Source organism: Oryzias latipes, chromosome 9 (assembly GCF_053564925.1).
Source record: "Oryzias latipes strain Hd-rR chromosome 9, Olatipes_Hd-rR_3.1".
Taxonomy (NCBI): domain Eukaryota; kingdom Metazoa; phylum Chordata; class Actinopteri; order Beloniformes; family Adrianichthyidae; genus Oryzias; species Oryzias latipes.
The window spans coordinates 32,120,387-32,148,241 of record NC_136245.1 but is presented as its reverse complement, the minus strand read 5'-3'; the positions used below and the strand labels follow the sequence as shown (position 1 = coordinate 32,148,241).

Here is a 27,855-nt window from a genome sequence, read left to right as displayed (position 1 = left end):
GGTTTTTCTTTCTTTTGTTGGTGCATAAAATCATTAAAATAAACACAACTTGCCGGTTAAAGCCAGATTGTTCTTCCTGAAAAACATCATCTTTCAACTTGGAGATTGAATCATTTTAATAATTATTATTGTTCCTTCCTGTTATCCAGTATTAAGGTGTGCAGGTTCTGCAGAAGCGCTCCGACCACCAAAGGGTTAAAACAAATATTTACAAAATAAATTAGACATAGAAAACTGTGATATTCAAGCTAAATTAGCAGAACATTTACTAAATGCTTCTTAAAGTAGTAGTGCAATAAATGAAACTCTTAGTGCAGGATTATTTAAAGTAGAATACACGAGCGGATTTTCCTTCTTTATACGGCAGTTTTCCATCAGAAAACCAAAACCAAAAATAAAGGCCTTTTGAGATGAGAGTGCGGCGCGCTCCTCCTCAAGACTCCCAGTCCTCCTCCTCGTCATCAGAGGAGGAGGCGCAGTTCCTGAGGCGTTCGGGGATGTTTTTATAGGTGAGGTATTCCACGATCCTCTTGGGGAGGGGCAGCGCCTCGATCTGCTGCGTGGAGACGGAGAAGCGCAGAGCGGACCGGCACAGGTGGCACAGGCTGGGGACGGTCACGGGCGCCCTCCAGAACCGGACGTGGCCGTCTCGGGTTCTGTGTGAGGAGAGACGGCCGTGGAGTTAAGGTCATCGCCGGAGGGGAAGGTCAACAGGATGTGGAGGGCGATCAAGTTCGACATTCAGCCCCGAAGGGACAAATATAAAAGCAGGTCTGTTTAAAGAGCCGCTCCAATTATCTTTTGATCTACTTTCACAGCGTTCCCAGCGGTCTTTGAATTAGAATGATGCAGTTTTTAGCCAAAAATCTGAAAAATGCTGCATGAACTCCATTGAAAATTGTGTTTTTGTGGCATTTTTCTGATGATAAAGGACATGTACAGAAAATTTAGCTCAAACTTGCATCTCCGAGTATTGATTTGAATCGTGAATCAGAAGCAGATGAAAAAATGCAGTTTGTGACACAGAAAATATGCTGGGTTCCCCGCTATGAGCTCACAACAGGGGGGATGCCAAGGATCTTGCCCACAACTCGGAGGTTAATTCCCAATGAACTAAAAAGACCGACAAAAGAAGGTTGGAGTGGGGGGGCTTTTCTTTACCCGGTGGCGACCACGCCCCCTTGTGGGTGGTAGTTGCAGCACAGTCCGTTGGAGTCTCTGTCCCTCCTCGTCTGCATCGTCATCCGTCTCTCCCCTGGCTCCCAGATCCTGAGCGCTCTGTGGACCGAACATCTCAGACGTTGGTTGTTGTGGGAAAAATGTGCCCCCTCCCTAATAGCACCATTAACCACAGGATCACTTTAAGTGTGAATTTAAACATTAACATCTAAAAAAGTCCTAATTCAAACCAAAAACACTCGCGTTTTGTTCAGATTACGGAGAAATTATCCGTCTTTTGGAGACCAGAGATCCCTCATCCACACATGGAAAAACAAATATTCTGATCAGACAGAAGAGGAACTTTGTAAAAAGTGGTGGCAGTATGATGGTTTGGGACTTCCATCAGATTTTTTTTGGGTTAGTTTAAAGTCCTTTCAAAGTGTTTTGTGGGAAACTAAAAAGGAAATTTCAGGAAAACGTCTTTCTACCTGTCGTCCGTCACAATCGCCAGGTGTAAACCGCTGGGAGAAAACTGTATTGCAGAGATTTGGTTTTTCCCGTAGACATCAAAGTAGTCCCTAAAAGTGAAGCATCAAACCAGCAGGAATGAGTCATCTTTGTGGGGAATTGAACCCGCGCTCATGAGACGGAAGGTCAAACGCGGAAGAACTTACGCCAGAGTGGCCAGTTTCTCCGATGTGTACGGGTCCCAGAGGTCGATGTACCAGCCGGAGCCGCTGAAGGCGGCCGTGGCGAGCACGGCTCCGTCCGGGGAGAAGTCACAGGACGACAGGAGGCACAGGGTCTTGTGGGCTCCTCCTGTCAGGTTCCTGATGAAGGTGTAGGACCGCAGACTCCACAGACACACCATCTGAGCAAAAAGGGAAAAGGCTTAGTCAGGTCAGTCCTCAGCAGGAACATCTAAACGCCGCTCCGGATCGGGACTCGGAGGGAAGTCTCCGCTGCCAAAGGAGTTTGTGTTGGGAAAGCTGCAGCTGGGAATGTGTGAAGAGGCTCCCTGGAGCTCCACATGAGGAGAACAAAGCCTCAGCTCTGTGGGTCAGCAGATCCAGCACAGGAGCAGGAGAAGACAAGCATAACAGAGCAGCAAACTTGGTCTCAGGAATTCCCAGCAGCTTCCCGCACCACAAAGTAATGTCTCCTAGATTTCCTATGCGCGCAGAATGCCTCTTCCAGCCGGAATCCTCGGATTCTGCAGGATCCTGAAGCATTTCTGTCTGAAACCCTTCAGTTTCAATTCCATCCCTTTGAGCGGGTAGAATGTTCTGTTTGCTGCTCACCCTGTCAAAGCGGCCGACGGACGCCATCATGCTGCAGTCCGGCGACACGCAGCAGCTGTTGATCCAGTCTTTGTGTCCCGACAGCACCTGAACCTTTTTCCCTGAAATGGAGGAAGCCATCAGCCTCTTTCAAGAGCGGCTTGAGACGCACGGACATCGGAACTTTGTGGAGTTTACTCAGTTATGTGCACCTTTGTGAGCCAGGTCCCAAATCCTCAGAGTCTTATCCCGAGACGCCGAGATGAGGGTGAGCGTCCCGTTCTGAGGGAAAACCAGGTCTCTCACAACACCCTCGTGCCCCCGGAGATCAAACACAGCATGACCTTTAGTGGGGGGGGGGGGGGCACCCTCGTAAACGCTCATCTTTTATCAGCAGGCTCCCCAAATCAGAGGCAATTTCTCACCTGTCAGAACGTTCCAGATCTTGATCACGCCATTCTCCAAGCCCGTGGCCAGCAGCAGGGGCTCCTTCCCTTTCGCCGTGCGTTTTGAGGTTTGAGCCACTGATGAGTGGGGCTTCGGACCAAAGGCCAGTCCCCACACTGGCTGACCACAGCTGAAGCTTTTGTCTCCTCGGTCTGTCGTTTCGCCATGACCCTCTCTGTGGGCGACATCGACAATCAGCAAATATCGAGTGTGGGTGGATTCAGCCACAGTTCCAGGTTGATGCAAGGTTCTCTGCTTCTAATCCTTAACATGTATCCATTATATAACAAATATTACATGTTTATGAAGTAAGACTTTTGCCGGAGTCCCCAGGACATTGAAAAGGAAGGAAAAAGCAGCTGGCTTTTAACTTTAATTCTTTTTGCAGCAAATAGCTTCAGAGGATAATATAAATTTACTTTATAAAACACAAAACATTGTTGTATGTAACCTATAAACAGTCTATCATGGTTGTTTTGCCATTATTTAAACGTTTTGAAAGGAAGATTTTTGAAAAAAGCTCGAATGTCCGAGCCACCCCTGAAGGCATCACACGAACGCACTGAGAGTCGAGAGGCCAAGCGACGACCCAGATGATGCCGTGCCCCATGGACCAGGCGAACCACGCGCCGTCCGGGGAGAAGTCCACGCTCCACGTCTCGCATCCCGCCAGCTCCAGCAGCGACGGAGGACGCCTGGTCTTCAGCTCCAGGAGGAGCGCCGGGTCTGACGCTGCAGGACGAGGAGGAGGAGGACACAGAAACGGCTTCAAACTCCGCATGAGCCCGTCATCCTCCGCTGCCTGGCGACGGAGCGTCGGCATGACAACGCCAACACCAGCAGGCCGGGAACTGGGGGACTTACGTGTCGGCTGAAGCTCCGCGTTGCCGTGCGTGGAGCACATCTCTTCACATTCTTTCTCCTCAGCGCCGTGGGATGGTCCTCCGTCCGGCTTCCATGTAAACGCGGCCGCGAGCTGAGGTCTGTCTCTGTCTGTCACGCGCGTGCACCCCTGCGTCCTCCAGGTGTCAGCGGTTCGGAATGTGAAAAATTCAAGAGACGGAACAAACGCCTCGTCTTCTCTTCGTCACCCTGAACGACGGACTCAAGTGTATAACTCGGTCACGTTCTCCCTACTCAGTTACGTAAGCCTGTTTAGACCACGCCCCCAAAAGACTTTGAGCACGTGAACAACGTCTGAGCTTCCGGTGAAGTTCTTTGTTTTTGTTTACTCTTTGGTGTTTTCCTGTTTGAACAAAGTCAAGAGAAGAAAAGTAAAACATAAGACACAAAATCCTGGATTTTAGTCCTTTTTTCAAACCCTTTCCTGAAGAAAACTTGAACATGTTGAACCATTTCAGCCAAGAAAACTTCACTGCAATTCAATTCTTTGCTTTGTTTGGCTTTTTTTCTTTTTAATAAAAACGGTTTCCCTTTTATTTTTTCATATAAGTTTTGAATAAAAATAGAAATTTACCGCTGCAAGCAACACTGACTGATATCCACACTAAAAAACTATTTAAATAAATGCAACAGGAATTTAATTAATTTTAATTACATTTAATATTTTTTGCATTTTTTTAATGCAAAAAGGCTTTTTAATTAAACCACATTTTTCTCTTTTATTTTCATTAATTTTTCTTTTTTTCTTCCAATCCAAATTGATTTCATAATTAAATTGTAATCATTAGATATTCAATCAAATCAAACACCTGTGAATTAAAATTGAAACCCAGTGTTTACATTTTCCCCTAAGAGATGCTCTTATTAAATTACATATAGTATCATTCAGCCACACAGATGCTTTCATGCTCAAGTTTTTCTTTTATGCAAATTTACTTCCTAAAAGAAAACATTTAAAACTTTTCGCAAAATGCAAATAATTTAAATAATTTGTTCCTTGAAACTGATCAAATTTTTACTTTGTAAGTTTCATTCTCCAAAAACTTTAGAAAATTAAATATGCCATAAATAAGGTGTTTAAGCTTTTTTTTCTTTATATATCTCGCTCTTTTACGAAGCTCACTTGTCTTTTTTTCTGTGGCTTAATGTAACAATCAACCAAATACTTGTGTTTGTGTTGTAGACAAAAGTTTACACTTATAAAAAAAATTGAAGAGTAAAATGGAAATAAAAATACCAAATGTTTTAAATGTATTATTATTTGTATTTGTTATTTGAATACAAATGTAAATAATCTTTTAAACATATTCTTTAAAACAATCTAAAGTAATTTGTACTAAAATGCTGGTTATTTCAAATAGAATAAAAACAATTGTGAATACATTACATTATATTTGTAAATGTAATTTTACAAAAAATCAAAAGTAAACCATTTTAAATGTTGTAACAATAAACGTCTATTACAAGGTCTCAGAACCCTTTTTGTATTATTCCCAAGGTGCCATAAGCATGGATTTGATGCTTTCATGGGTTTAGATTTTAACCTTCAAATGTCTGTTGGATTTCTGAAAAAAAAAAAACTCCTGCAATGCTTCAAGTACAGACCATTCATTATTCAGTTCAGCTCCTTTTTCCAACACATCCAGGACATCTTTTAACACCGCGGTAAATAATTCAACTGATTTTAAAAGTCCCACAAAAAAAAGGGTTTCACTTAAAATATTAAAATGTAACCGTATGTGGTTGCTATAATTCAGCATTACGTGGTCTAACTTTGTCTACTGGCTCCCAGGGGGTTCTTTTATTTTGAAAAGGCGTTACTGAGTCAAGAAGGTTTTTGCATTTCCTTACATATGTAACCCTTGTGCTATCCTAGGCACTGTAACCCTTGTGCTATCCTGGGCACTTTAACATTGGGAGTTGTGTCATCTAGACTCACTAGACAGTGCTCTGAACCTTTTTTCTTCAGTGATTTGTGAACCTCACTGGTGTCCATGGATTACATGAAATCTTTCCACCTTTATCCACCTTTGTCATGATAGGGAGAACACGTCCATGTAAGGGTGGGGTCATCTAAGATAGCACAAGGGTTAACGTTGGGAGTTGGGTCATCTAGACCCACCAGACAGTGCGCTGAACCTTTTTTCTTCAATGATTTGTGATCTTCACTGGTGTCCATGGATTACATGAAATCTTTCCACCTTTATCCACCTTGGTCATGGTAGGGAGAACACATCAGTGCAAGGGTGGGGTCATAGGATAGCAAAGGGGTTAAGCATAATTCTTGTCATATTTTATACAAATTCAAAAATGAGGTAACTATAAAAGTACTTTGTCAGCCTCAGAGTACTGATATAACAACATGTATGACTGCTTTTAAAAAGTCTGCAGGACTTTTCTAGACTGTTCTGGAGGCAAATGGAGGCCATCTGTCCAAGTGCTAAATCTTGCAGAAATCAGGTCATGGAAAAAGGCAAAACCCACCAGACTGAACACACTGATTAGGAAGGCTGGCTCTGTAATCGGGTGCAGAATGGAAACGTTTGAAGCTGCGACGGAGACGAGGACTTTGGATGAGCTGGCATCCATCATGGATACTCCTGAGCATCCTCTCCGTCCTGTACCTGACTGTCAGCGGAGCGCCTTTTCCAAGAGGCTAAGGCAGCTTCGCTGTCACGCCAACCGCTACAGGAGATCCTTCCTACCTCACTCCACTGGACTTTATAACTCATCATCCTTTCGCCAAAGATTAACCCATTTGATGTCTGTTTTTCTAAAAGCTGTTATCCGAACTGATTGCTTCCCTGATTGTCACTCAGTGTTGATTGTTTGTGTTATTGAGCCTGTACGCGGTCGCTGCGACGACCGAATTTCCCAATAAAGTATCTTTATCTTATCTAAATCTGCAGCTGAGGGACAGAGGAGGTCCCCATGCTTATATGGATGAATGGAAATGAAGTGACCAAGAAAAAAACAACTGAATTTCATAATTTTGAGTCATTTGTCAAACAGGAAGTGAAAAATTAAAGTCAAAAGCTTTCATTATGGAACAAGTTAGAAATACACTTTGTTCATTAAGTAACAAAATAGGATAGTTTTATACTAAAAAGTGAATAAATTTACATCTGAAACTGGTTTTAGTTTTTACTTTTCAATCAGTCTGATCTCACATAGTGAGCATGAAATCATGACATTTTTCCAGAATGAGTAACCATGTGACTAATGTTACAGAAATAAAGATCCGCTGCACTGCAGACATAGTTCTGAGTTTCTGTTCTTGGCCTGTCATCTGGAAACTCACATTCACTCCAACTCCTTTTATCTTTTGACCCTGTAAAGGTTTGCCAGAAGGTTTTTGAACTGCTTTTTTATTTTGCCTTACAAAATTACGCAATTCAAAACGATCATGTCTTTTGTATAGAAGCGAAGGTCAAAGGGAGGCACACCTCTAGACACACCTAAGGGCTTGAGAAGACAATATCTTTATCATGAGACTATCAGGCTTTAAGCTCAACGCAGAACAAAAAAAACACCAAAGGAGACAAGAACGTTGAACTGTTGATGCTGAAAACAGGATTAACGCAGGACAAATTCCCAGGACTCTGTTTCTGTGGGTTTTCTGGAGACAGGAACAAGTCTCCCCCCCCCCCCCCCATGCTTTCCTTTAACCAGCAGGAAGATAAAAAATCTTTATCAGTTTGTGGTTTGCACAGACAGCGAGAGATCATAAAGTTTGGGATCACAGGAACCACAGACACAATCCCCTTTCTAAAGCACGGTGGTGGCAGCATTATACTGTGGGGCTTCACCTTCTTGATAACTGTTAAAAAGGGATGAGTGAATTAAAGCATGCTTAGTTATTGTTTGTTGATTTTTAATTTTCACCAACAGAAAAAAAAAAAAAGAACAGAACAATGATCGAGTGGAAACCCAACACAACCAATAAACAAATATACAAAAAAACAACCCTAGAAAAGAGCTTTTTAGTGCGTTTCCACAGGTATACATTTTATTGTGTCTCACACATTTAGAAAGCATTTCAAACAAATCATCAAGTCATAAAAAAGAATAAAAAAAAGGTTGTTTAAAAAAAAAAAAAAAAAAGGTAAGGTATGTTTCTATTACACACATCTCCATCGACCCAGTTCACATTCCTATTGGGGGAAACAAAAAACGTCATTTCTTAAAACGAGACTTTCATCTAAAACAAAAACATTTAAAAAAATCCAACATCTAAAACACTACAAGATCCTCTGGCTCTTCTGTGGCCTCCTCCGTGTCTTCCGGCAGCTGCGTGGTCGCCTCGTTCTTTTCTGCATCGTCCTGATCGCCTGAATAAAGCGGGGAAAATGTCATTTCCCGTTAAAGCATGAATGTGGTACGAGCAATGCAGAAATGAGATCCTACTGGATGGTATACGATGTATCTGAACCAGCGTCGTCTGGCGATCGTTGCTCATCGGTGGCAGCTGTGGAACAGCGTCCCGGTAGAACTGCTCTTCGTCCGATTCCACCAGACTCAGCACATCACCATTCTCCTCCATTTGTCTGCAGAGCAGAAAGACTCAGACCAAAAACCAAACCAAAGGATCATTCACAAATCCATACTTCCCATCTAAGATTCCACCTTAAATCTCTGTAAAAGTCCACCTTTTGAGGGGAATATATTCAAGGCATTTAAATCATATTTTAGTTTTTTTTCCTGTTACTTATTATATATTTGCCAATTTTGATAGAGCTATGGATTTATGAAATTTGGATTTTTGTAACCGAGGAAATCCTCTACTGCAAGAACTGAACTTTGTCTAAAACAAATAACTTTAGCACCAAGCAAGGTCACCTTCATCCCATCTAGTAACCATGACCTAAAAAAGAAAAGAAAAGAAAAGTCCACCATTCAAAACACTTGAAGGATGTCCAACCAGCTCACTCCTGCTGAGAGTGTTTGCCATGAAAATGATGACTCGGTCAGACTTTGACCAATTCCTGCTTACTGATGTTTTCTGATTCCAACATAGCAGCGTCTATATCACACAAAAAAAAAAGAATAAATAAAATGAATGTGACTGAATGGACTTAATTTGGTTGTAAGCCGTTTCTCTGGGTGATGTCCCACTCACTCGGTCCAGTTCTCAGATAAAGCTAAAAGATGAAAAGCAATACAGTTCACAAGGAAAACTTCCCATCAGTCACCTCGACCAATCCCCTGCCTCTTGGCCCCATCTAGTCTTTCTAGGTAAGTAATCGTATCACATTATATGACTTTTGTTTTGCTTAATGCCCTAAAAGCATTTCATGGTCAAAACATTTGAGAAATAGAAACAGGTGCGGTTCCCCAAATGGCCACTAAGGCTTCTAATTATTAGCAAACCAGTTTTATTTAATTTAAAGGAAAACAGTACAAATTAAACAGCAGAAATTTGATTTTTAGTCTGTGATTAAATATTTACATCTGGTCTATTAGGATTGTGCATTCACTTAACTTGAGAGGTAAACTATTCTTCTTGATAAACTGTCCTAAAACCGCAGCATAAAGCCTCGTTTTGGACTGAGCTGCACTTGTTTCAATGAGCACCGTGGGGCCTTTGGCTCATAAACACACCGTTGATGCTTGGCAACCAACCCAGCAGCCATCCTCTGACCCAAGAGTGGTCAATAAAAATGCAAACTAGCAGGGAGGCCTAAAAATGCAGACTTACAAAACCCCAAATTATAAAAACATGGCCAGAAATCAGGTTCGTTTTAGTGTATGTTAAAGAAGCAAATGTATAATCTTTGGTCTGCTTTTTTAAATGTTAAAAAAAGACTAAATGTGGCTGAAACTCTGCAGCGTTCACAAGGAAAATGAGTGCAGTTTTAAGGTGAGGGTCGCTTGTTTTTGTATTGAGCTGGAGACAGGATCGTGGGCGTGAAGGAAAGTTTGGAGGTTTTCTGAGAAACTCCCCACAAAAGGAGGAGTCGGCGGCGGTTTGTGCCTGAGGTTGGAAGATATCAACCGAAACGCACGTAAAAAACGCTCCACACGCAAGCTTTAGCATCAAACTATCTTGTGTTTAACTTTCACTTTAGAAAGAGAAACAGTGCTGACGTTTAGGTTTTAGCTATTTCTTTAAACTAAAAAATGTTTCAGAGAATTCGACATTTAAAAAACACAAACTGTTTTCTTACTTTAAAATTGCTGCTTTGTCTAAAACCGAAACCTATTCATGATTGATTTCTTAAACATCAAAGGTTTTCACTAAAAAGATAAACTGTTTAACTAAACTAAAACTGAACTCAAAGGGTTCGATTTAAGCAGCTTTAATACATTTTTAAAGCTAGTTTTAAAGTTTAGGACTAAGCTAAATGAAAGAAAAGGAACAATAATAGATATTATTCAATTATTATTATTATTCTATTTTATTTAATATATATTTTGATTAATAGAGGGGATTTGAAATTTCTATTCTATTTAAGTTAATTATGATTTTGCCATTTATTATAATACTTTTCAAATTTCACTTATAAAAAATAGACATTTATTCTGCATTTTCAGGCGTCTGTCTCATTTTTTTCTCATATTTTTTCTTTCTTTTTAAATTACAGATTATATAACTATCCTTGGGTTTCCATACATATTTTTTTGATCTGTTCTTCACTTCAGTGGCATTTGTATTTGTGGAAATGCGATGTTGGAGGATCAGGCAAGTCTGGGTTCGGACACGAAGCGGTCTTTGAAATACTCACGTAAAGCCTCCATCTGTAAGAAAACCAGAGAAGGGAGTGTGAGTCAGAGTGAGCGGGTTCAGACATGGAAGGAGCTGTGACTGAGGTACCCAGGCAGATCCTGTGCCGGTTCAAGTAAACCATCTTCGCCACGATGCCAACCGAGCCCAGGATCAGCACGGCTAGGAATACGCCGATGATCGCCCCCGTGTACGCAGAGGACGCCGCTGGGGAGGGAGGGAGGGGACAGAGAGGAGGATGGGAGCCGCAGGTTCATCGGCATGCTCGCGTTTCTTCATCACAGCTCACCTTTCACCGTCAGGCTGATCTCCAGCTCACGGACACCAAGCAGGTTCTCGCTGCGGCAGAAGTAGATGCCTTCGTCTTCTTTGCTGACGTTGACGATGGTCAGCTGGAAGTTGGGGTTGGTCCCTGAGAAGACGTACTTGGATCCGGGTCGGATGAGGTCCTGCTGAAGGCCTTTTCTCCAAGTGGTGTTGGCAATGGGGATGGAGGAGGTCTCACTGCAGCTTAGATTGATGTTGGAGCCCTCCAGCGCAGACACCAAGGGTGTACCCTCAGGGTACGGTAATTCTGGAAAGAGCAAATCAGTGTGTTTAGACTATAGCTTTAAAACAGCTTTAATGCTGGAACAGCACTGTAACCAGGGGGAGCTTGAATCTGCACAAAGAGCCGACCAAACATCTCAACTCTGATAAAAAATAAAAAATAAATAAAAAAAAGAGATGCACCAACTTCTCTTTTGGCAGCGAGGAGGAAAAAAAGTTTTTTGGTTCAAAGATGCTGCCAAAAATGATCATCTATACCAGGCCTGCTCGTTCCTGGTCCTGGAGAAGCCTGTGTTCCAGCTCTCTGCTTCTTGTTGATTACCTGGACCAGGTGTGTTCAATCAATCAGAATGTGGAGACATCTGACTGAACTACTCAGCAACCAGAAGGGCTTGGAGATCTGGAAAACTGTCATGAGTGGTCATGAGGACCAGAAATGAGCAGCCCTGATTTATACAAACTGGGACAATCAACGACCAACGTGATCCTTATTCTTATACGTTCAAATGGTTAATTTGTTATTTTTCTCCACCCCAAGCCAGAAAATAGATCAGCTGCCTCTGTTGACAAATAACCAGTGAGGTCTGCTGTTATCGACCAGCCTGAGACAAAGTTCAGAGATACGGATGATAGGTCGGCAGGCTCCACCCACTTATGTTGAGGCATCTGATCAGGTTGGTTGCCAGATTGGGCAGTATGCCGCACAAATTGGGTGCTTATTTTGCTGAAATTGGGCTGTTTTTTCTGGCAACACTGCATCTGATTGTTCAGTTTAGAGCTTAAATCACTTTAGCTACTGAGAAAAAAAATGAGGATTATCAAGAACATGTGGAAAAAAAAACTCCACAATATTCATTGATGTGGGTCTTTAAATAATGAGGAACCCCTTTTTCCTTTTTATTTTTCTGAAATTTGATAAAAACTCTAGGATCATTCATAAAAGTGGATTATTTTGAAGTTTTAAAAAAAACCATCATGATTCTTTGATTTGCAGATAATCCACATTCTTATATTAACGGCTGGACTCAAATAGCTCCAATCAAAGTTCATATTTCCCTTCCTCTTTCAAAAGTGGTAAACTTTACTTTATCCGTTTGCCTTTTTGAAACATCTGCACAGAAACCCAGATTTTTTACTTTGCCTTCTGGAAATGAACTGATCTTTTTATGAGTTTGTTTTATTTCTTTTGGTTTGTTTGCCATCAAATTTCATTCAATAGTTATTTCAACAGATCAAAAGTCTAAAGACGGTTAGACGGAGGTGGAGCAGCCAAAAGGCAGAGAGAAGGATGAAATGGTTACAAGAAGAAGAAACACAACACAGATCCTGATCTACTGTAAGAAAAGGTTAGAAACTCTGTTAGCGTCACGTCTAAATGTTCTTCTTCACTTTTCTTAAGCGACCTACTGGTAAAGCAGAGTGTTTTGGGGGAAAAATGGTTCATCTTTCTGGTTGTTTAAGAAGGTTTGGTTGGTTTTCGGAGTTTTTGGATGGGATGAGAACAAAGCAGCAGACTTTAGCTTGAGATCTTCTGCAGCTGTTGAGAGTGTGGGTGTTCGGTGAGAAGGTGGCGCTTTGTCAAAATCTCTGTGGGCAACACAGGAATCCAGAGCAGTTAATTCCTCTGGTCGGGTTCGATGTGGGAAACGCAGCAACTTTTCCAGCATCAAACAAAAGATGGAGCTGATTTTTACTCGGGTTAGTGCCATTTAACCATCAGCCTTTAGGGTTTCGGAGATCGGAGTCTAGATCATTTACCTGATTTTCCGTTATTGATTTCATTTTTTTCTTTATTCTGACAGATTTTACTGATCCAGATTTGGGTGGTGGAGGCAGAAATGGAGTGTGGTGAGCTCGTCCAACATTTCTGAGAGGTTGTACTTGTGTATTTTACATAACTACACTATCATGACACAAAAAAATGCTGTTTTGAAAAAAGACATTTAGTGAGTTGATCAGATTTCACCTTCCCCTTCTTCCTCCATCATTCATCTGCAACTGGTTGAAAATGCAAACCCGAGTGTGATGGAAGCTTCTCCATCAGAACCTGAGGGTCCAACAGTCATGCTTACTGAGGGTCAGCGAGCAGAACCTCCTGTCGCTCGGACTGAGCAGCTCGTGCTGGGCCGTGCACGTCACCGTCTCCCCGTGGGACACCTGCGACGCGTTCAGGGTCAGCAGCAGGCTGTCCGTCACGTTCGCCGTCACCAGGGCGGGGCCTTTCCCACTCCAGCTCAGCGTCGGGAGGGGGACCGCTCCCAACCAGGAGCAGTTGAAAATGGCCTGAGTGGGATCAGAGGAAGGCACCAACGCACAATCTGGATGTGTGACCGGGACCCCTAGACAAAGAAAAACAACTCCTTTACACGTCTGAAGAAACCGCAAGGAGGAAGTTTTAAAATAGAAACAATGCCAACAAATGTTTTGTTAAACGTCTTGCAAACCCAGCTGATATTTTTGAAGAAAGTGGTCATTAAGATTCAATTTCTGCAACAAAAGAGCTTCAAAGTCCCCACAGCACACGAGCAACACCACAACAAAACCGAAAGCCAGACGACTGCTGCCGGTTCTCCTGGTCTGACAAACTGCAGAGAATTAGAAAAGCCTGTGATCCAAGTTGAGGTTTCTGCAGCCGCAGCTATGCACACTGGAGTACGGTGGCCCTGAAGTTCAAACCGCTCAACGCAAAAGAAAAAACAAACTCTCACAATGACAACTGAAAAAGCAAAACAAATAAAAAACAAAAACAAAAAAAGCATTTCAGTAAACAAAAGTAACTTCCAGAATTAAACATGAAATATTAAAGTGAAAAACAGAAACTGGAAGTAAGTATTATGGGATGTCACTGATTAGATGAGTTTTAAAGAAAAGGGAAAGCAGAGGGAGGTTTGGTCCGAACTATGGTGAAGAGTTGATTGAGCAACCACCAAACTTTTGCAGTGACTGTGATCAGAAGTTTAAAGTATTTCTTCTGTCAGCAGAGATCTCCATGCCAAATAACTTCCTGTTGTCAAGGTGAACAAACATCCTCCTCCAATCAGTGATGTACCATAGTACCTACCTATTCTGGTTTCTTACTTAGGGTGTGTTCAGACTGGAAAAATCTGGATCGAGTCCTGAATCTTACGTTTGGTCTGTATTTAGACTGCTGTTATAAGCGGACTTTCCCGTTTCTAAACCAAAGCTGGTAAACAAAAACATGTGACTAAAGATCTCTTCAGTCATTGGCCAGGAATAAGTCCTGGGCTTTGCGGTCCCTGTTGGTATAGTTCACGGATTCTAACTTCAGATTTCGCTGACCAATTTTGAACGTCTGCCTCGACGTTACGTGCAACACTTTTTCCGTGCTGCTACGGTGGTTTCCTGAGGAGGCGACGGCTCAGAAGCTACGCTGATGAGTAAATATGACGTAGAGATTGGTAGGAAAACAGTGAGAGGCAAGGTTTATCACGTTAAAAGTTGTTTAATCAGCCTGCATTCAGCTAAACACATTTCAATGAGTTGCTGTGTCTCACCGCATGGCTGCTACCTTCCTACTCTGTTTACATCCCATAATGCCTGGCTGCGGTGGTTGTTTTGATGCCGTTGTTCCGCACCAAGCAAGGAGACTATTCAGACTGAGGAATCTCAGAGCGAACCGAAGCTCAGTCCCTTCAGAAACGAACCGAGACCCCCTCCAAAGATGGGTCAGAGAGCGATCCTGGTCCCGGACCAGGGTACGCTTGGTGTATTCAGACTGAAAATGAGTTCTGGATTGTCGGGGAAACAAACTCTAAGCAAACCACTTTGACTTGTCCAGTCAAAAAAAAAAAACACCCTTAGTTTCATTTTTTTAACATTTCACTTTGCTTTCTAGAAATGACTTTTAGTTTTCTAAAATGTTTTCTTCTTATTTTGTTTTAGGTTTTTGGAGGTACGTATTGATTTCTAAAATGTCATGTTGTTTTCCTATAATTTGTTTTGCTTTTTTGGTCATCATGGTCTTTAAAATGTTTTTGTATTGCGTGATTTGTTGATGTGATTTGCACTTCAGGGCCACTGTACTGATGATGTCGGTTTTTCCAACCCTTTTTTAGCTGCACAGATGCACCAAAGCGACCCATGTGTGAAACGTTTTAGCGTGAAGGGGAACAGTCCCGGCACACCAGCAGCAGGAGGACGTCCTGGCCTTTCTCCTTTATGGCACAAATGTGTGCTGCGATTTTAAATGACAAGTTTGAATAAATGCATAACTAAATATTCAAGTAAAATGGAATAAATACATAGGAAAATGTTTAAAGCACAATAATTTGTATATTGAATTTAAACAATGAGGCATCAATTACAATTTTTCTTCAAAATATAAAAAAAAAGCATAGACTGGGAAAAGTTTAAGGACAGTCCTGAAGTTTATCCTTTAGCTTTTTTTTTTTTACCCCCCTGGTGTGACAAACCAGTGACCCTCATGAAACCCAGATATAACAGATGAATTTATGGAAAACTGGCAGCGTTTAGTGACAAGATTTACAAATGATTCTTTTCCCCTAAAATGCATAAAAAAGAAGCTTTTAGTTAAGCATGCCAACCTAAATAATGTAAAACAAAGGCATTTCTTGCTACAAACATTCACTTTTGATTGTTTCCAAGTGTTTGCGGGGTTAGCGTTTTCCTCTGGTGGGGCCTAAAAACTCGCTGGAATTTTAAACAGAAACATTTTTGAAAACAAATCCTGTCCAGAAGCAGACATGTGGGATGGAGTTGGTCTCCTGTGATACTAAATTGTGACCACATGGAGATAAAAGTGCAGTTAGTGGTCTAAAGATACTGAGATACTAAAGATAGAGTGGTAGTGTCAGTGAATTCAAAAAGTGTGGTTCTCAAAGACCCCCCAAAAAACAGTTTTGGGATTTTTTTCTGTAAAGAAGAACAGATGCGTGTGGCATTAACAGTAAAACATGGAGGTGGAAGTATTATAATTCTGCTGGGCTTTCATGCATGGTTGACATGGCGTTTTGCCGGCAGATCCGATCTTTAGGCGCCTCGTCACAGTGAACTGGAATTGTAAACACAACTGGAATGTTACCAAACCTGGTCTGAAACCAACTTTGGTTTCAGGTCCAGCGTCCGCTGTACCACAGCTAGAGCGCAGATGTTTAGCAGCATTGTTTCGTAAAGGGAATCTAAAGATTTTGCGGCGTTTTTGTAACACTTTTGTGTTACAATTGTTTTGAGTCAATCTGGCCAAAAACATTGTTTGGGGCTGTGGTGGAGCGGGCCTTTTAAGAGTCTGATTCCATTTGATGTTTGGTGCCATCTTTTACTTTCTCATAAATGAATAATTGGGGTCATTTCGAGCTTGTGGCAGTTGTGGTTGATAGTGAAAGCGGCTCCAACCCGCCACCTGCTGTCCCGTGACCTCCCGCGCTGCTATGCAGCAGAACCAGTTTGTGTTTGCTCAAAGTTTCAGGAAACAAACGCCTGGCTGGCGCATCTGCTCGCCGGTCACCTGAACACTTACTTTCCACCTGAAGCAGCAGCCGAGTCTGGGAGCTGCTTTCCCGCGGGAGTGTGCAGTTGCACATGTAGATGCCCGCATCCTCAGGTGTCACCGGGCTGATGCTCAGGATCCCGTCCTCGTGGAGGGACAGGCGGCCCCCGGGGGGGGACTGCTGCTGCGGTGGGGGGAAGGTGATCTCTGCTCCGTTTTTCGACCAGGCGGCGGACGCCTGGGTGACGCCGGAGGGGCAACACTGAAGTGGAACGGTGTCCCCCGGTTTGACTTTTATCTCTGTTTGGGAGGATTTTTCCCGCGAAACCGCCGCTTCAGAGAAGAAACACAGACACGTCGGAAACACGGCCACACTTACCTGACGCGCGCGCGCCACAGACAGAGCTCACCTGTCGCGGTGAAGCAGAGATGCAGAAGCGCCACAACCGTCGCCGCGTTCATCTTTAGCGTTCCCTCATCAGAGCAACAACTAAACCGGTCGGACTAGTCCACCTGCGGCACGCGGGCCCGGTTCTCCCATCATAGAACAGACCGGAGCCCCGGTGACCAGTCTGACATGATGAGCCAGAATCTCACCTGAAGGGCGAGCTCTGTTGACAAGAACGTGCACACCCGGAAACGCGGCCGTGAATAGGCCACACCCAGACCTCACCTTGTTAAAGGAACAGCACCTCCACGTTAGAAGCAAAGGGTCCAGATGGGTCCAAGAAAGAGCAGAACTCATTCTGACTTCTTTAAAATGTTTTAAAAAACCGTTAAAGAAAAGGCCAATACAAATATAAAAGAACAGCAACATATTCGGTCACTTTCAGCAAAAACATATTTTGAAAAAATTCTTTTCAGATGTAGAGCATCGGGTTTCAAGAATCAGTTTTTACCTGACACTCCTGTGGATCTGAGCAGAAGTTCACCCGGGTTCACATACATTTATCATTATGACTTTCATATGTATGTTAACCAAAAGGGCGGGGCCTGTCTACACACTCAAATATTACAAACATACCCCGTTGGCTGGAAAAACCTTCACACACATGTATGTCGACACGTACACAATACAGATTCACGCAAACATACAAGTGTTCTGTGCAAACCTGAGTGGGTACCTGTGCTCAGGTGACTTTGTTCTACTGTGGACGAAGACGTTAAGGACAGCAGAGAGTGGGAGTGGGTCATCAAGTCCCCAACAGAACACGGGTGGCAGCTAGGACCCAACAGACATCCACGTGGAGAAGCATATAAGGGAACGTGCCCCAAACCAGCACCAGACCACAGTCTGAAGGACCAGCGCCAATGAGCAGGGGGGCACCATCCATGACCCACACATGGACCCATTCATCCCATTCTTAATACAGAGCAGTCTTCCTGCCCCCTTTGCAGAAAAACAGCCCCAAACCATTATGTTTCCACCCCCATGCTCCACGGTGGGTATGGTTGTCTTGCACATCAGCTTTTCCCCCCTTCAAACACAGCAAGTGGCGTTTATGCCGCAAAAGTTCCATTTTGGTCTCATCTGACCACATGACCTACCAACCCTTCTCTGGATCATCCTGATGGTCTCTGGAGACTTTTACACAGTTCTTGACATGTGCTGGTTTAAGCAGGGGGGCCCTTGGAGCACTGTGAGATCTGAATCCATGACGACACAGCACATTACCATCAGTAACCTTAGTTACTGTGGTTCCAGCTCTTTTCAGGTCATTGACCAGTTCCCCCCCGTTGTTCTAGTCCAGTGGTCTCCAACCCTGCCCTGATTGTTTTGCAGTTAGCCCTGCATCAGTAATTACTTGGATCCGGTGTGTTCGGCCAATCAGAAATTGGGCTCACTTAATCCCGTTAATCGGGAATTACTGAATCGCGGTTTGGGGCAAAACAAGCGGGGCGGTGGCTCATGAGGAGCAGGTCTGGAGATGACAGTCCGTTTCCTCACCGTTTTCATGATCTTTTAGACTCCACCAGGTGAGATCTTTCATGGAGCTCCCGGTGAAGGGACATCCTCAGTGTTTTTGTATTTCATTTTGCTCCAACAGTTGATCTCTTCTCACCAAGCTGCTCGCTCATTAGTTCATCCTAGTCTTTTCAGTCTTTCAGTTGTCCAATCTAGTTCCCGGTATCCTTTGACAGCTCTTTGGCATATTGGTCACAGTGGACTGTTTAAAGGTGTGGACAGGTGTCTTTTATACAGGTAACCATTTCAAACAGGTGACATTAATAGTGGAAGATGGAAAGACTTCTAAATGAAGAAGTAAGGGGTCTGTGAGGGACAAAATTCTGGCGTATTAATAATTAAATCATCCAACTTGAATTATTACACAGCAATGAGATTATTTATAATATAGCACTAATTGGAATGGAGCAGGTGGATGTTGTTTAACCTTTTTTGTTTTTTTTTAGAATAACAGTTTGAGAAATAGTCAATTAATTTCATTTTCTTCCAAATAGGACTGGATTACATTAGCCTGGTAATAAATAGTTTTTATTCTAACTGTAACCACAGCAGAAACCGGCTTTGTATCCGTTTTAAAGAAATCAACTTGGAACTAAATCAGAGAAAGTGAAAGGAGCACGTGGAGTGGGGGTGGTGTTTAAACCCTGGGGGAGGACACCAGGAGGAACAGCACACTGATTGACAATTCTTGAAGCAAATCAAGAATCAAGCTGCCGTGACTCGACTGCGCCCTCTGGCGGTCACAGTTGGATTTGACATTGTATTGCGTTCAAATGCACAGAAAATGTAGGAAAAATCCGTGTTAGGAAATTACAACTCATCACTGCCATGAATTGTATGTAAAAATCTACAATTAAATTAAGAAATCTAAGATATTTGAGTATTAAAAACGGTGACTGATTTCTTATGTTATAAAAATACAATCTTTAGATGATAAGTATCAGAAATGTGCATGTCGTCTTAATAAATAATACAGTTCAACTTAAACATTAAAAGCCAGTGTTTGCAGCCCCCCCCCCCCCCCCCCCCAACACACACACCAGAAAAGTGTACATTAATTTATTCAATCTTCTTAGGAGATACTGTTGGTTATTTCGTGTTTTGTCGAACACGTTATGAAGTGCATTCGTATCTTAAATTGGTTTGTCCGTGTGGTACTTGAACGCATCACTTTTAGGGCTTTCTCCTGTGTGCAGCGCGCGCCTCAGACGCAGAGAGGAACGCCGCGAAATGCCCATCGATCTGAGCCAGTGGTCCGGGGCTCTGGCCCTGCAGGAGGTGGAGGAGAAGCCCGCGGTGCCTCTGGTGGTGAAGTACGGTTCTCTGGAGATCGACGAGCTCGGGAAAGTGTTCACTCCCACGCAGGTGCGTGAGCTAGCAGCTAACGCTAGTTTGGGGGGGAACGCCTGGAAACCTCAAACTGGGTCACAGTCAGCTTGCAGCGGGTCTGCAGCGGTGAAACAGCGCCCCCTCTCGGACACTGACCTCTGAACTCGTGTTTAGGTGCAGAATAGACCCACCAGCGTGGAGTGGGACGGATGTGACCCGAGTAAACTGTACACTTTGGCTTTGACCGACCCGGATGCTCCCAGCAGGAAAGACCCCAAATTTAGGTGAAGCTTTTTGAACTTTTCACGTTAAAACTGACATATTTTTAAGGCCACAATCGTAATTTTGCATTAAAATATATATAAAAAAAACAGGGAGTGGCATCACTTCTTGGTGGTGAACATGAAGGGCAACGACGTGTCCTCCGGCTGCGTCCTGTCAGACTACGTGGGCTCTGGACCCCCTAAAGGCACAGGTGGGACCGCAGCAGGTGGATGCATTCATGCAGATCGGAGGCCGTCCTCCACTGAGGTGGTTCTTTTTTTGTCTTTCCTCCTCAGGTCTGCACAGGTACGTGTGGCTGGTGTACGAGCAGCCCGGCAGCCTGTCCTGCTCCGAGAAGGTCCTCACCAACCGCTCCGGAGACGGCCGAGGAAAGTTCAAGATCCAGACCTTCAGGCAGAAATACAACCTGGACGCTCCGGTGGCGGGAACCTGCTACCAGGCCGAGTGGGACGACTACGTCCCCAAACTGTACGAACAGCTGGCCGGAAAGTAGAAACACCACGAAGGTCCAATATAAAAAGCTGTAAAGCAAAACGCTTCATCAAAGTCGCCTGCAATAAATCCAAACACCCACTTTCTTTGAGTCGTTATCTCTTTAAGAAGATTATTCTGCCCTGCAGGACGGCAAAAACCAGATCTTTCTAACTGCACCTTTGGACAAAAAAACTCACCAAAATCTGACCCCCACCTTGTTCATTTTGGGGGCCCAAAGTAAAAAAAATAAAAAAGAGGGACATCAAAGCGAGAGAAACCATACAAAAGAATTAATGTGGCCAAAACGTCTTATGGGGCCGAAAGAAATTATATTAAAAAACCACTAATGCAGGGATATCCAAAGCAAGTTTTGAAATTATGGGATGGCCACATGACCTATGGCTTGGCAGCCCTTTGTGGTAAAGTGTGAAATTTGGTGATTTTCGCATTTATATAGGAAAAGAGAACTTTAGTTTGAGTGATGTGACATGCCATAAGCACGTTTTGTTGACCTTTGACCCCTGGAAGAGGCTGCCATCTTAAATTAAAAATTTAGGCCTACCTACAAATTAAACTCTTTTTGGATCCATTACTTCCTAACCCAAAGCCTCATGGGGGGGAACCAACCCATTGAAATTAAAGGTAGATTTTTAGCAGCGTTAGCGTGGCGATGTCGCAGAAGTGGCGTTCATTAATTGCTTTCACTCCCCCCCCCCTGATTATTGTGAAAAATGAGTACACGAATCAAAGCAATATACAAGACGATATGACTATATTAGAAATGTGGGCGTGGCTAACAAAAAACAACTCGGTTGCCAAGGAAATTCAAAAGTTTACTTTTGCCAATTCTTTTAAAAATGACATCTAGCTGTTCGTCATCCTCAGGCGACTAAAAAATAAAATGGTTGCTATGGAGATAAAACCAACAGAGAAGCCGCCACTTTGAAAAGAAGGGCTGGCAGAAGGGGAGAGTGAGGGGTAGTTAGTGGCCACTGGGCCAGCTTGCGGCTTTAATTTTTTATGGGTTTAATGTTTATTTCTTGGAAAATGTAATGCTATAAACCTGAAAACTGACTGGAAGGACTCGGGTTCTGTGTGATGAGCACTTTATTTACAAATATAATTAAAAGTTCTGACAGATTCATGCTTTCTTGGAACCTGGAAACAAAAAAAAAAAAATAAAGTGCATGCATTAATAAAGCATCATACTGCTCTAGTTTAGAAAAAGATCCACAGCCCGAGAGCTGTGAAAAGCAAAAAAAACAAAGAAATTTTTCATGAATAAATGACTCCACGTCAAATTTTCTATCCGAGGAGGAAAAGGGGGGCGAAAAAGCGTCATTAAAAATTGTTTTTTTGATTTGAGTGACAGTTAAGATATGAAAATAAGTAAAAGCTCTCCATAAATCCATCTATACAGAAAATACAAGCCCTCCAGCCCCCCCCCCCCCACATGAAGCCCTTTGTGCTCGCTGGGTTGGATTTTCACATTGGAGGTCAGTGCAGAGAAATCAGGACAAGTACCATGACTCAGCAATCCTCGTACCTGTATGTACACCTGATATTTTTGTCTCAAAAGTATCAAATTCACCCTAAAAAAAACCCTCAAGAATAAAAACCGAAACGTTTAGCAGAACAATCGATTTGACTTCATCTCTTTCCGATTTTTCTCAACTTATTTTGACCCCCCAGCCCCCCCCCACTTGGGTCGAACACGTCGCACACGAATCAAACACTGACTATGTAAATCGTCTTTAAAAATCATGACAACAAACATGAAGTTATTCGGCATTTTTCGTCACATCGCGACGAGGCTGGAAGAGAGAACGGGAGGCGCCGTCAGGTCCGGCTGGAGTCGGACCTTCAGTGTGTGAGGGGCGGGGGGTTTCAGCAGCACTAAACATCTGCGCCGTCAGGTCGGGTCCTGGGAGGAAAGGGGTGGGTTCCGTCAGGAGGCGCGCGCCTCCTCATCTGTACTCGTCCTTGGGAAAGTCCAGGATGCCCAGGTTGCTGAAGCCCAGCCGCATGCTCTCCATGTCGAAGCTGTCGATCTCGCGCTCCTGGCGCTCCAGCAGGTGTTTGATGCGGTCGGTCCGCTCCTTCTGAAGGGAACCCAGCTCCTCTTCGATCTGTGGAGGAGCACACACAGGAGCGGGAGGTTCAGAGCCTCTTCACGTGTGTTGTGTTGACACACAGGTGCACACAAAGAGCCGCCTGACGCAGTACGACAACGCAGCCGCCTACTGAGCAGGCACAGAAAACAAGCCCTCCAGGAACCGGACCCGGAGAACAATGGTGCTTCTGAAAACATGACATCATCCTGGTGCCGCCGCGGCAGCTCCAAGCGCTGCCAGGAGGGGGCGACAAACGCCTGCAAAGCTGCACAGAACCCAGCAGAACCGGATGGGGGGTGGGGGGGCTACTTCTTTGTTGTCTCCTCCACAGGTCCGTTTGTTCAGACCTCAGGTCGCTCTCATAAAAAAAAAATAGATTCAAAAACTAACAAACGACGCCTGTAGTCAAGTCAGGAACGCCAATCATTCTAAAAGTGAGGGAGGGGAGGGAGACGGCGGCGTGCAGCCGTGCCGTCCGTCTTCATCCCCACCTGTGGTGAAGGAAATCTGTGTCTTTCTGTCACCTTTCACACGGCCTGTGGACATCGCCGTGCTTCCAGATTTGAATTTGATTCTGAAAACCTGCTGCTGCGTATTTGTCAAGTGATGATTAAAGTGATAATTTGCTAAAATGACCCCCCCCCCCCCCCCCATGTGTGTTAAAGTACCACATTTTGAAGACAAACGTGAGCCTCAAAGGTCAAATAAAGATGAGCAATTAAAAGAAAAGCAAAGGATTCTGGAAATGATGCGTTTTCCTGAAGATCCTGTGTGTGTGTGGGGGGGGGGGGGGTACCTTTTGTTCCAGGTGAGCGCGGCGCAGCGACACCTTCTGCTCCAGCTTCTGCTGCTCGCGCTCGTGCTGCGCCTCGGTCTGCATCTTGATCTTGCTCTGGTAGGCGTTGAGCAGCTCCATCTCCTGCTGCAGCTGCAGCCGCAGGGCCTGACACTCGGCTTCCTGGGCTTCGTCCAGACGCAGCTGACGCGGCCAAGCGGCGACGCAGCGGGATGACAAGAGAGGGACAGAAATGAGGTGTCAAAGCCGTGAGGCGTTTCTTTTTGCAACCGATTGGCGGGCGTGTCTGCACTCACAGCCTGCGAGGCCATCATCTCGTTGATGCTCTGCTCGTACTGCTCGGCCAGGATGGCCAGCTTGCGCGTCTGCTCGTCCTTCAGGGCCTTCAGCACCGTCTTGTGCTCCGCCTTGGGGGTGACTTCCATCTGGTGGTGGCGCAGAGCCTTGTACTGTTTGGTCTGCACCTTACACGTGTCCTGGAACTGCTTCTTTATCTGCAGCTCCAACACCTGGAGGACGGCGCAGAAACAAAAGGCGCAGGTAAAAACGGGGAGCGGCTCCGCACAACCGAGCGGACGTCCGGAGACGCACCTTCAGGTTCTTGGGCTGCTGCCGCAGCTCCAGCACGTGTTTGCGGTGGAGCTCGCGCTCTCGCCGGTTGTTGTACTCGATCTGGTTCTCCAGCTCCGTCTGGTGCTGCAGGCGGATGAGGTCCATGCGCAGCTTCTGCAGGTTCTTCAGCTGCCGCTGCTCCAGCTCCTGCGTGGACTCGTCGTGGCGGATCAGCATGGCGTGCTCCATCTCTTTCTGGGTCTTCTTCTTGTTCAGTTCCTAGAGCAACAAGCCATTAAAACTCACATTTTTCTCGTCAGCAGAATGTTTTTCATGTTTCCACAAGAAGGTTCCAGATCCTCTAAAACTTCCAGATTTTCAGCTTTCCAGATTAAGACATTGTTAGCGTGATTCGCTCCTCGCTAAGCTCCTCACAGAACAATGGCGGCAATGATCACGGCACTTTGGCGGGGCTAAAGCTCTTTGGACCTTCTCCTGCCAACGTCACAAACAACCAACAAGCGTCTGAAGATGCTCTCGTACCTCTCGGATCTGCTCCTGCTCCACGTCGTGCCTCCTGATCATGACTTTGCGCTTGAAGGCGCGGCAGTTGCGGTCGTAGAAAACCCTCTGCTGGCTCAGCAGGTGGGCCTCCTCCTCGGCCTGGGAGTGCTGCATGTTCTCCTTGTGCTTGGACAGGCGCTCCTGCTTCTCCTTCTTGGGCGTGCTGTGGTCCTCGTTCATCTCCTGAGCGACAGAGAAGCAGAGCTTTCACCGACGGAAGAACTGGAAAACGACCTTTCACTTCCATCACCAGAACTTCTGGTTCCAGATGTGGCAGCTGGGGTTCCTCTGTTTTCACCAAACATGAGCCTAATCTGTGGCCTCTGTGGATTATAATCTGTCGCAGGCCTGTGTTAGAGGGGACTATCTCCGCCTGCCAGCTGGAGCTTCTTTCTTCTGCTCTGACCTGATTTGGGCCATTTGTGTTGAAACTGAAACCACAACCCCCCCCCCCCCCCCCAGGCCACGTTCTTTCTGGAGATTGTGGAGGCCACAAATCCTCCGTTTGGATTAACGGCTCAGCGGAGGCTTGGGGGTGTTCACGTGTGTGTGTGTGAGGGGGGGGCTGACTCAGCACCTCGCACGGAGGAGAACCAACAAACCTCCTTAATCTTCTCCTTGCAGAGTTTGTATTGCTTCTTCTGGTTGTCCAGGAAGGTGGTCAGCTCCTTCTTCTGCTGCGCCACGATCTGCTGCTGGAACTTCTTCTCATCCGTGAGCGCCGTCTTCATCTGGAGGACGGATTCAGAGACGTGACTCAAACACAAGCATCAGATTTGTAAATGAATCTTCTCTAACATCTGCACACGCTCTGCTCTACCTCTCCTCTACATCAAACATCTCTGAGGCTCTGGTCCATGTAATCCTTCTACGCTCGGTTTTTCCAAAGCGGACCTCGGCAGGCGCCGCCGCCGCTCTCACCTCTTTGTCAGTCAGCGCCGCGTGGCGTTTGGCCAGCTTCTCCAGCTCGATGTAGGCGTTGTTGGCCTGCGTCTCCACCTCCTTTTGCAGCTTCAGCCGGTGCTCGTCCATCTCAGCCTTCAGCTTGTTCTCCAGGGCGATGAGCTGCTTCTGGTGCTGCCGCCGCATGCGCTTGTAGCCCGACATCTGCTCCCGCAGCTCGCTTTCCTGCTCATGCTCGTGGATTTGTTTGGTGACCTGCGGAGCACAGAGGAAATCTGAGGAGGTTTGTTTCAGAAGGCGCTCGGCCGACCTCCTCAAATCTAGAACCTGAAAGGAAACTAGAGGAGGTAAAGGAAAGGAAGAGGGTTGCTGATGGGCTCACAGGACAGCATCCATTGTGATGAACTTGACCGATCATCAGCAGGCTGACGGGCGGCGACAAACCTGAGGACAGAAGGGGTTCTCGGCGTCCAGATAGTACTCGCTCCGCATCTTCTCATAACTTCCTCCTGAAATCCTCAGGCCAAACATGATGGCGACTTTAGCCAAGCGCACCAGCATCCAGGGACCGTGTTCAGCATCCTCTGCCCAGCAGAACCCCGCCTGAACTCCGATGCCCCCCTGAGACCCCCTCCCTCCCAGAGGACACCCCCTTCCTTTGGCCCTCCCCGAGGCAGACGTGTGAACTGTGAATGAGGCAGGCCCGCTCCGCCGCCAACAAGAGCACAGTGCGGCTCTTTAGGAGGGCTAACGCTTAGCGGCGGACAGCAGGTGGGTCACATGAATACCTCATTGAGGAGTGAGAGAAGTTGGGAGGGGGGTCGGCGAGGAGCAGGCCAAGAGATGAGGGGAGGAGGGGGGGGGGGGGAGAAACTGCGTTTTGGAAGAGACTTAAACGGAGAAAAGAAACAGTTAGGAGGGAAAATGAAAACTGGGGGGGGGGCTGAAATAGGTATACGCTGACCCCCCCCCCCCCATCCCATCTCCTTAATCTGCATTGAATCAATACCGCTACTGCAACAGCGTTGCTCGCATCTCTGCCCCCCTGCATGCCGCCACAAAGGGCCGAGTCACAACATGTGACGGCCTCTTTGACACACGCTGGGGAGGGGGTCATATTCAGGAGGGGGGGGGGGGCATGCAGGCTAAAGGTGAAGCAGACCAGTGGGAACCGAGCTGCTGAACCGCTCTTTTGTCTGACCCGCGCTTAAAGCGGGTTTGTTCTGAGCAGAACCCGAAGCGGAGGAGAACCGGGGCGAGGCGGGTCCTCCGGGACCGCGAAGAGAGAGAGAGAGGAGACGTCGACGGTACCGGCTTCAGACCCGAACAGACGTGTCACGGGGCTGAAAGGCCCGGCCTCGGTTTACGCTTCGGCCCAGTTTCCTCAAATTCAACAACCAGAACGCGGATGGAACTCGGTGGACTGAGGTCGTCCAGCAGATTTTCACGCCATTAAAAAAAACAATTCAAATCTTTTACAACCTCTTCCCCTCAAGTTAACTAGTTAAAAAACCCACTCTGGTAATAATAATACTAATACATTTTATTTAGAATGCACTTTACATTTTGAGGACAAATCTCAAAGCACTGGTGGTGTTTTTAACGTGTTTTTAACGTGTTATCGTGGCCTTTTTCTGATGATGGAGGACATTTATAACGAAAATGAAGCTTAAAATTGCATTTTTGTTTATTTCTTTATCCAAATCGCTGTGAATCAGAAGCAGACGAGAAAATGCCGTTTAGAAAAAATTGTGTTTGTGACGTTGAAAATCTGCTGGGGGGGCCACAAGCTCCCTGCTCTGCTCCATTCTGATGCGTCCACATTCTAAATAGATCCATGAACGTCTTTGTTTTCCTGGTCTGAGCTGGAATCTGGACCTAAACTGTAGGCTGGGTAGCTCTTATATTGCTCTCTAATTTTATTGCACTACTAATGTTAAGTTGGGGGTGTGAGGGTTTGTAAGCTAGCGTGTAAACAGAGAGCTCTCAGCAATGGTGAGGGGAAGGGGGGCGGGATTAATCTGCGCCCCAAAATCAGTGGCCAATTTTTTAACTGTGTTTAATTTCTTTGTAGAAACCATGTGGTAAAACCTCGGCCCCCACCCGCCGGATCGTGGGCCACTTGGTACCGAACTGCAGACTGAAAAAATAAATTAAAAAATGCATACGCTAACTTCAATTTTTTTCATTTATTTTCGTTTCTGATCCTAAAGGAAGTTTTATTTTGGAAATCTACCAGCTTCTGTTCACTGCATCCGTCTGTCTTGACAGGTCACATGACTTTAGGCAGCTGCTCGCCTCGGACCGCTTAGTTAGTAGCTCAACGCTTAAAAGCGAACCA

At 45.2% G+C, this 27,855-nt stretch overlaps 4 protein-coding genes and 1 long non-coding RNA gene across 11 annotated transcripts in view; 2 read left to right on the top strand and 3 right to left on the bottom strand.

Annotated features, from left to right (window-relative positions):
* Positions 1-98: 98 nt before the first annotated feature.
* Positions 99-5,263, bottom strand: wsb2 (WD repeat and SOCS box containing 2). Of its 4 annotated transcripts, XM_004072069.4 has the most exons (9): positions 3,753-4,232; positions 3,452-3,620; positions 2,867-3,063; positions 2,654-2,785; positions 2,463-2,563; positions 1,836-2,032; positions 1,650-1,739; positions 1,162-1,278; positions 99-656 (listed from the first exon to the last, which is right to left on the bottom strand). In XM_004072069.4, exons 1-9 carry the CDS (start codon positions 3,790-3,792, stop codon positions 434-436), a joined length of 1,266 nt encoding a protein of 421 aa, XP_004072117.1. In that variant the 5' UTR covers positions 3,793-4,232; the 3' UTR covers positions 99-433. The 4 variants fall into 4 exon arrangements, with proteins under 4 accessions (XP_004072117.1, XP_011477104.1, XP_078809413.1 ...); XM_011478802.3 differs by having other exon boundaries at positions 3,452-5,263; XM_078953287.1 differs by lacking the exon at positions 2,654-2,785 and having other exon boundaries at positions 3,753-4,134.
* Positions 5,264-7,648: 2,385 nt separating this feature from the next.
* vsig10 (V-set and immunoglobulin domain containing 10) lies at positions 7,649-17,180 on the bottom strand. The gene is made up of 8 exons (XM_011478803.4): positions 16,942-17,180; positions 16,562-16,864; positions 13,137-13,403; positions 10,805-11,089; positions 10,606-10,722; positions 10,517-10,529; positions 8,199-8,338; positions 7,649-8,122 (listed from the first exon to the last, which is right to left on the bottom strand). The coding sequence occupies exons 1-8, from the start codon at positions 16,991-16,993 to the stop codon at positions 8,025-8,027; spliced, it is 1,275 nt and encodes a 424-aa protein (XP_011477105.1). The 5' UTR covers positions 16,994-17,180; the 3' UTR covers positions 7,649-8,024.
* LOC144994626 (uncharacterized) lies at positions 11,606-15,273 on the top strand. The gene is made up of 3 exons (XR_013658214.1): positions 11,606-11,738; positions 12,296-12,410; positions 15,141-15,273. It is a non-coding gene; the product is annotated as an uncharacterized LOC144994626 (long non-coding RNA).
* Positions 17,181-19,653: 2,473 nt separating the features above from the next.
* On the top strand, positions 19,654-20,685 carry pebp1 (phosphatidylethanolamine binding protein 1). The gene is made up of 4 exons (XM_004072070.5): positions 19,654-19,862; positions 20,001-20,110; positions 20,201-20,301; positions 20,387-20,685. Exons 1-4 carry the CDS (start codon positions 19,728-19,730, stop codon positions 20,602-20,604), a joined length of 564 nt encoding a protein of 187 aa, XP_004072118.1. The 5' UTR covers positions 19,654-19,727; the 3' UTR covers positions 20,605-20,685.
* A 989-nt stretch (positions 20,686-21,674) lies between these two features.
* Positions 21,675-27,855, bottom strand: part of taok3a (TAO kinase 3a) — a 56,644-nt gene continuing 50,463 nt past the window's right edge. For all 4 annotated transcript variants that reach the window (XM_023958222.2, XM_023958221.2, XM_023958224.2 and 1 more), the window contains 7 exons: positions 25,533-25,769; positions 25,214-25,342; positions 24,591-24,794; positions 24,087-24,326; positions 23,792-24,004; positions 23,496-23,678; positions 21,675-22,714 (listed from right to left, as the gene is read on the bottom strand). In XM_023958222.2, coding sequence (XP_023813990.1) covers positions 22,553-22,714; positions 23,496-23,678; positions 23,792-24,004; positions 24,087-24,326; positions 24,591-24,794; positions 25,214-25,342; positions 25,533-25,769 — 1,368 coding nt within the window. In that variant the 3' untranslated portion in view covers positions 21,675-22,552. The remainder of the gene's footprint in view (positions 22,715-23,495; positions 23,679-23,791; positions 24,005-24,086; positions 24,327-24,590; positions 24,795-25,213; positions 25,343-25,532; positions 25,770-27,855) is intronic.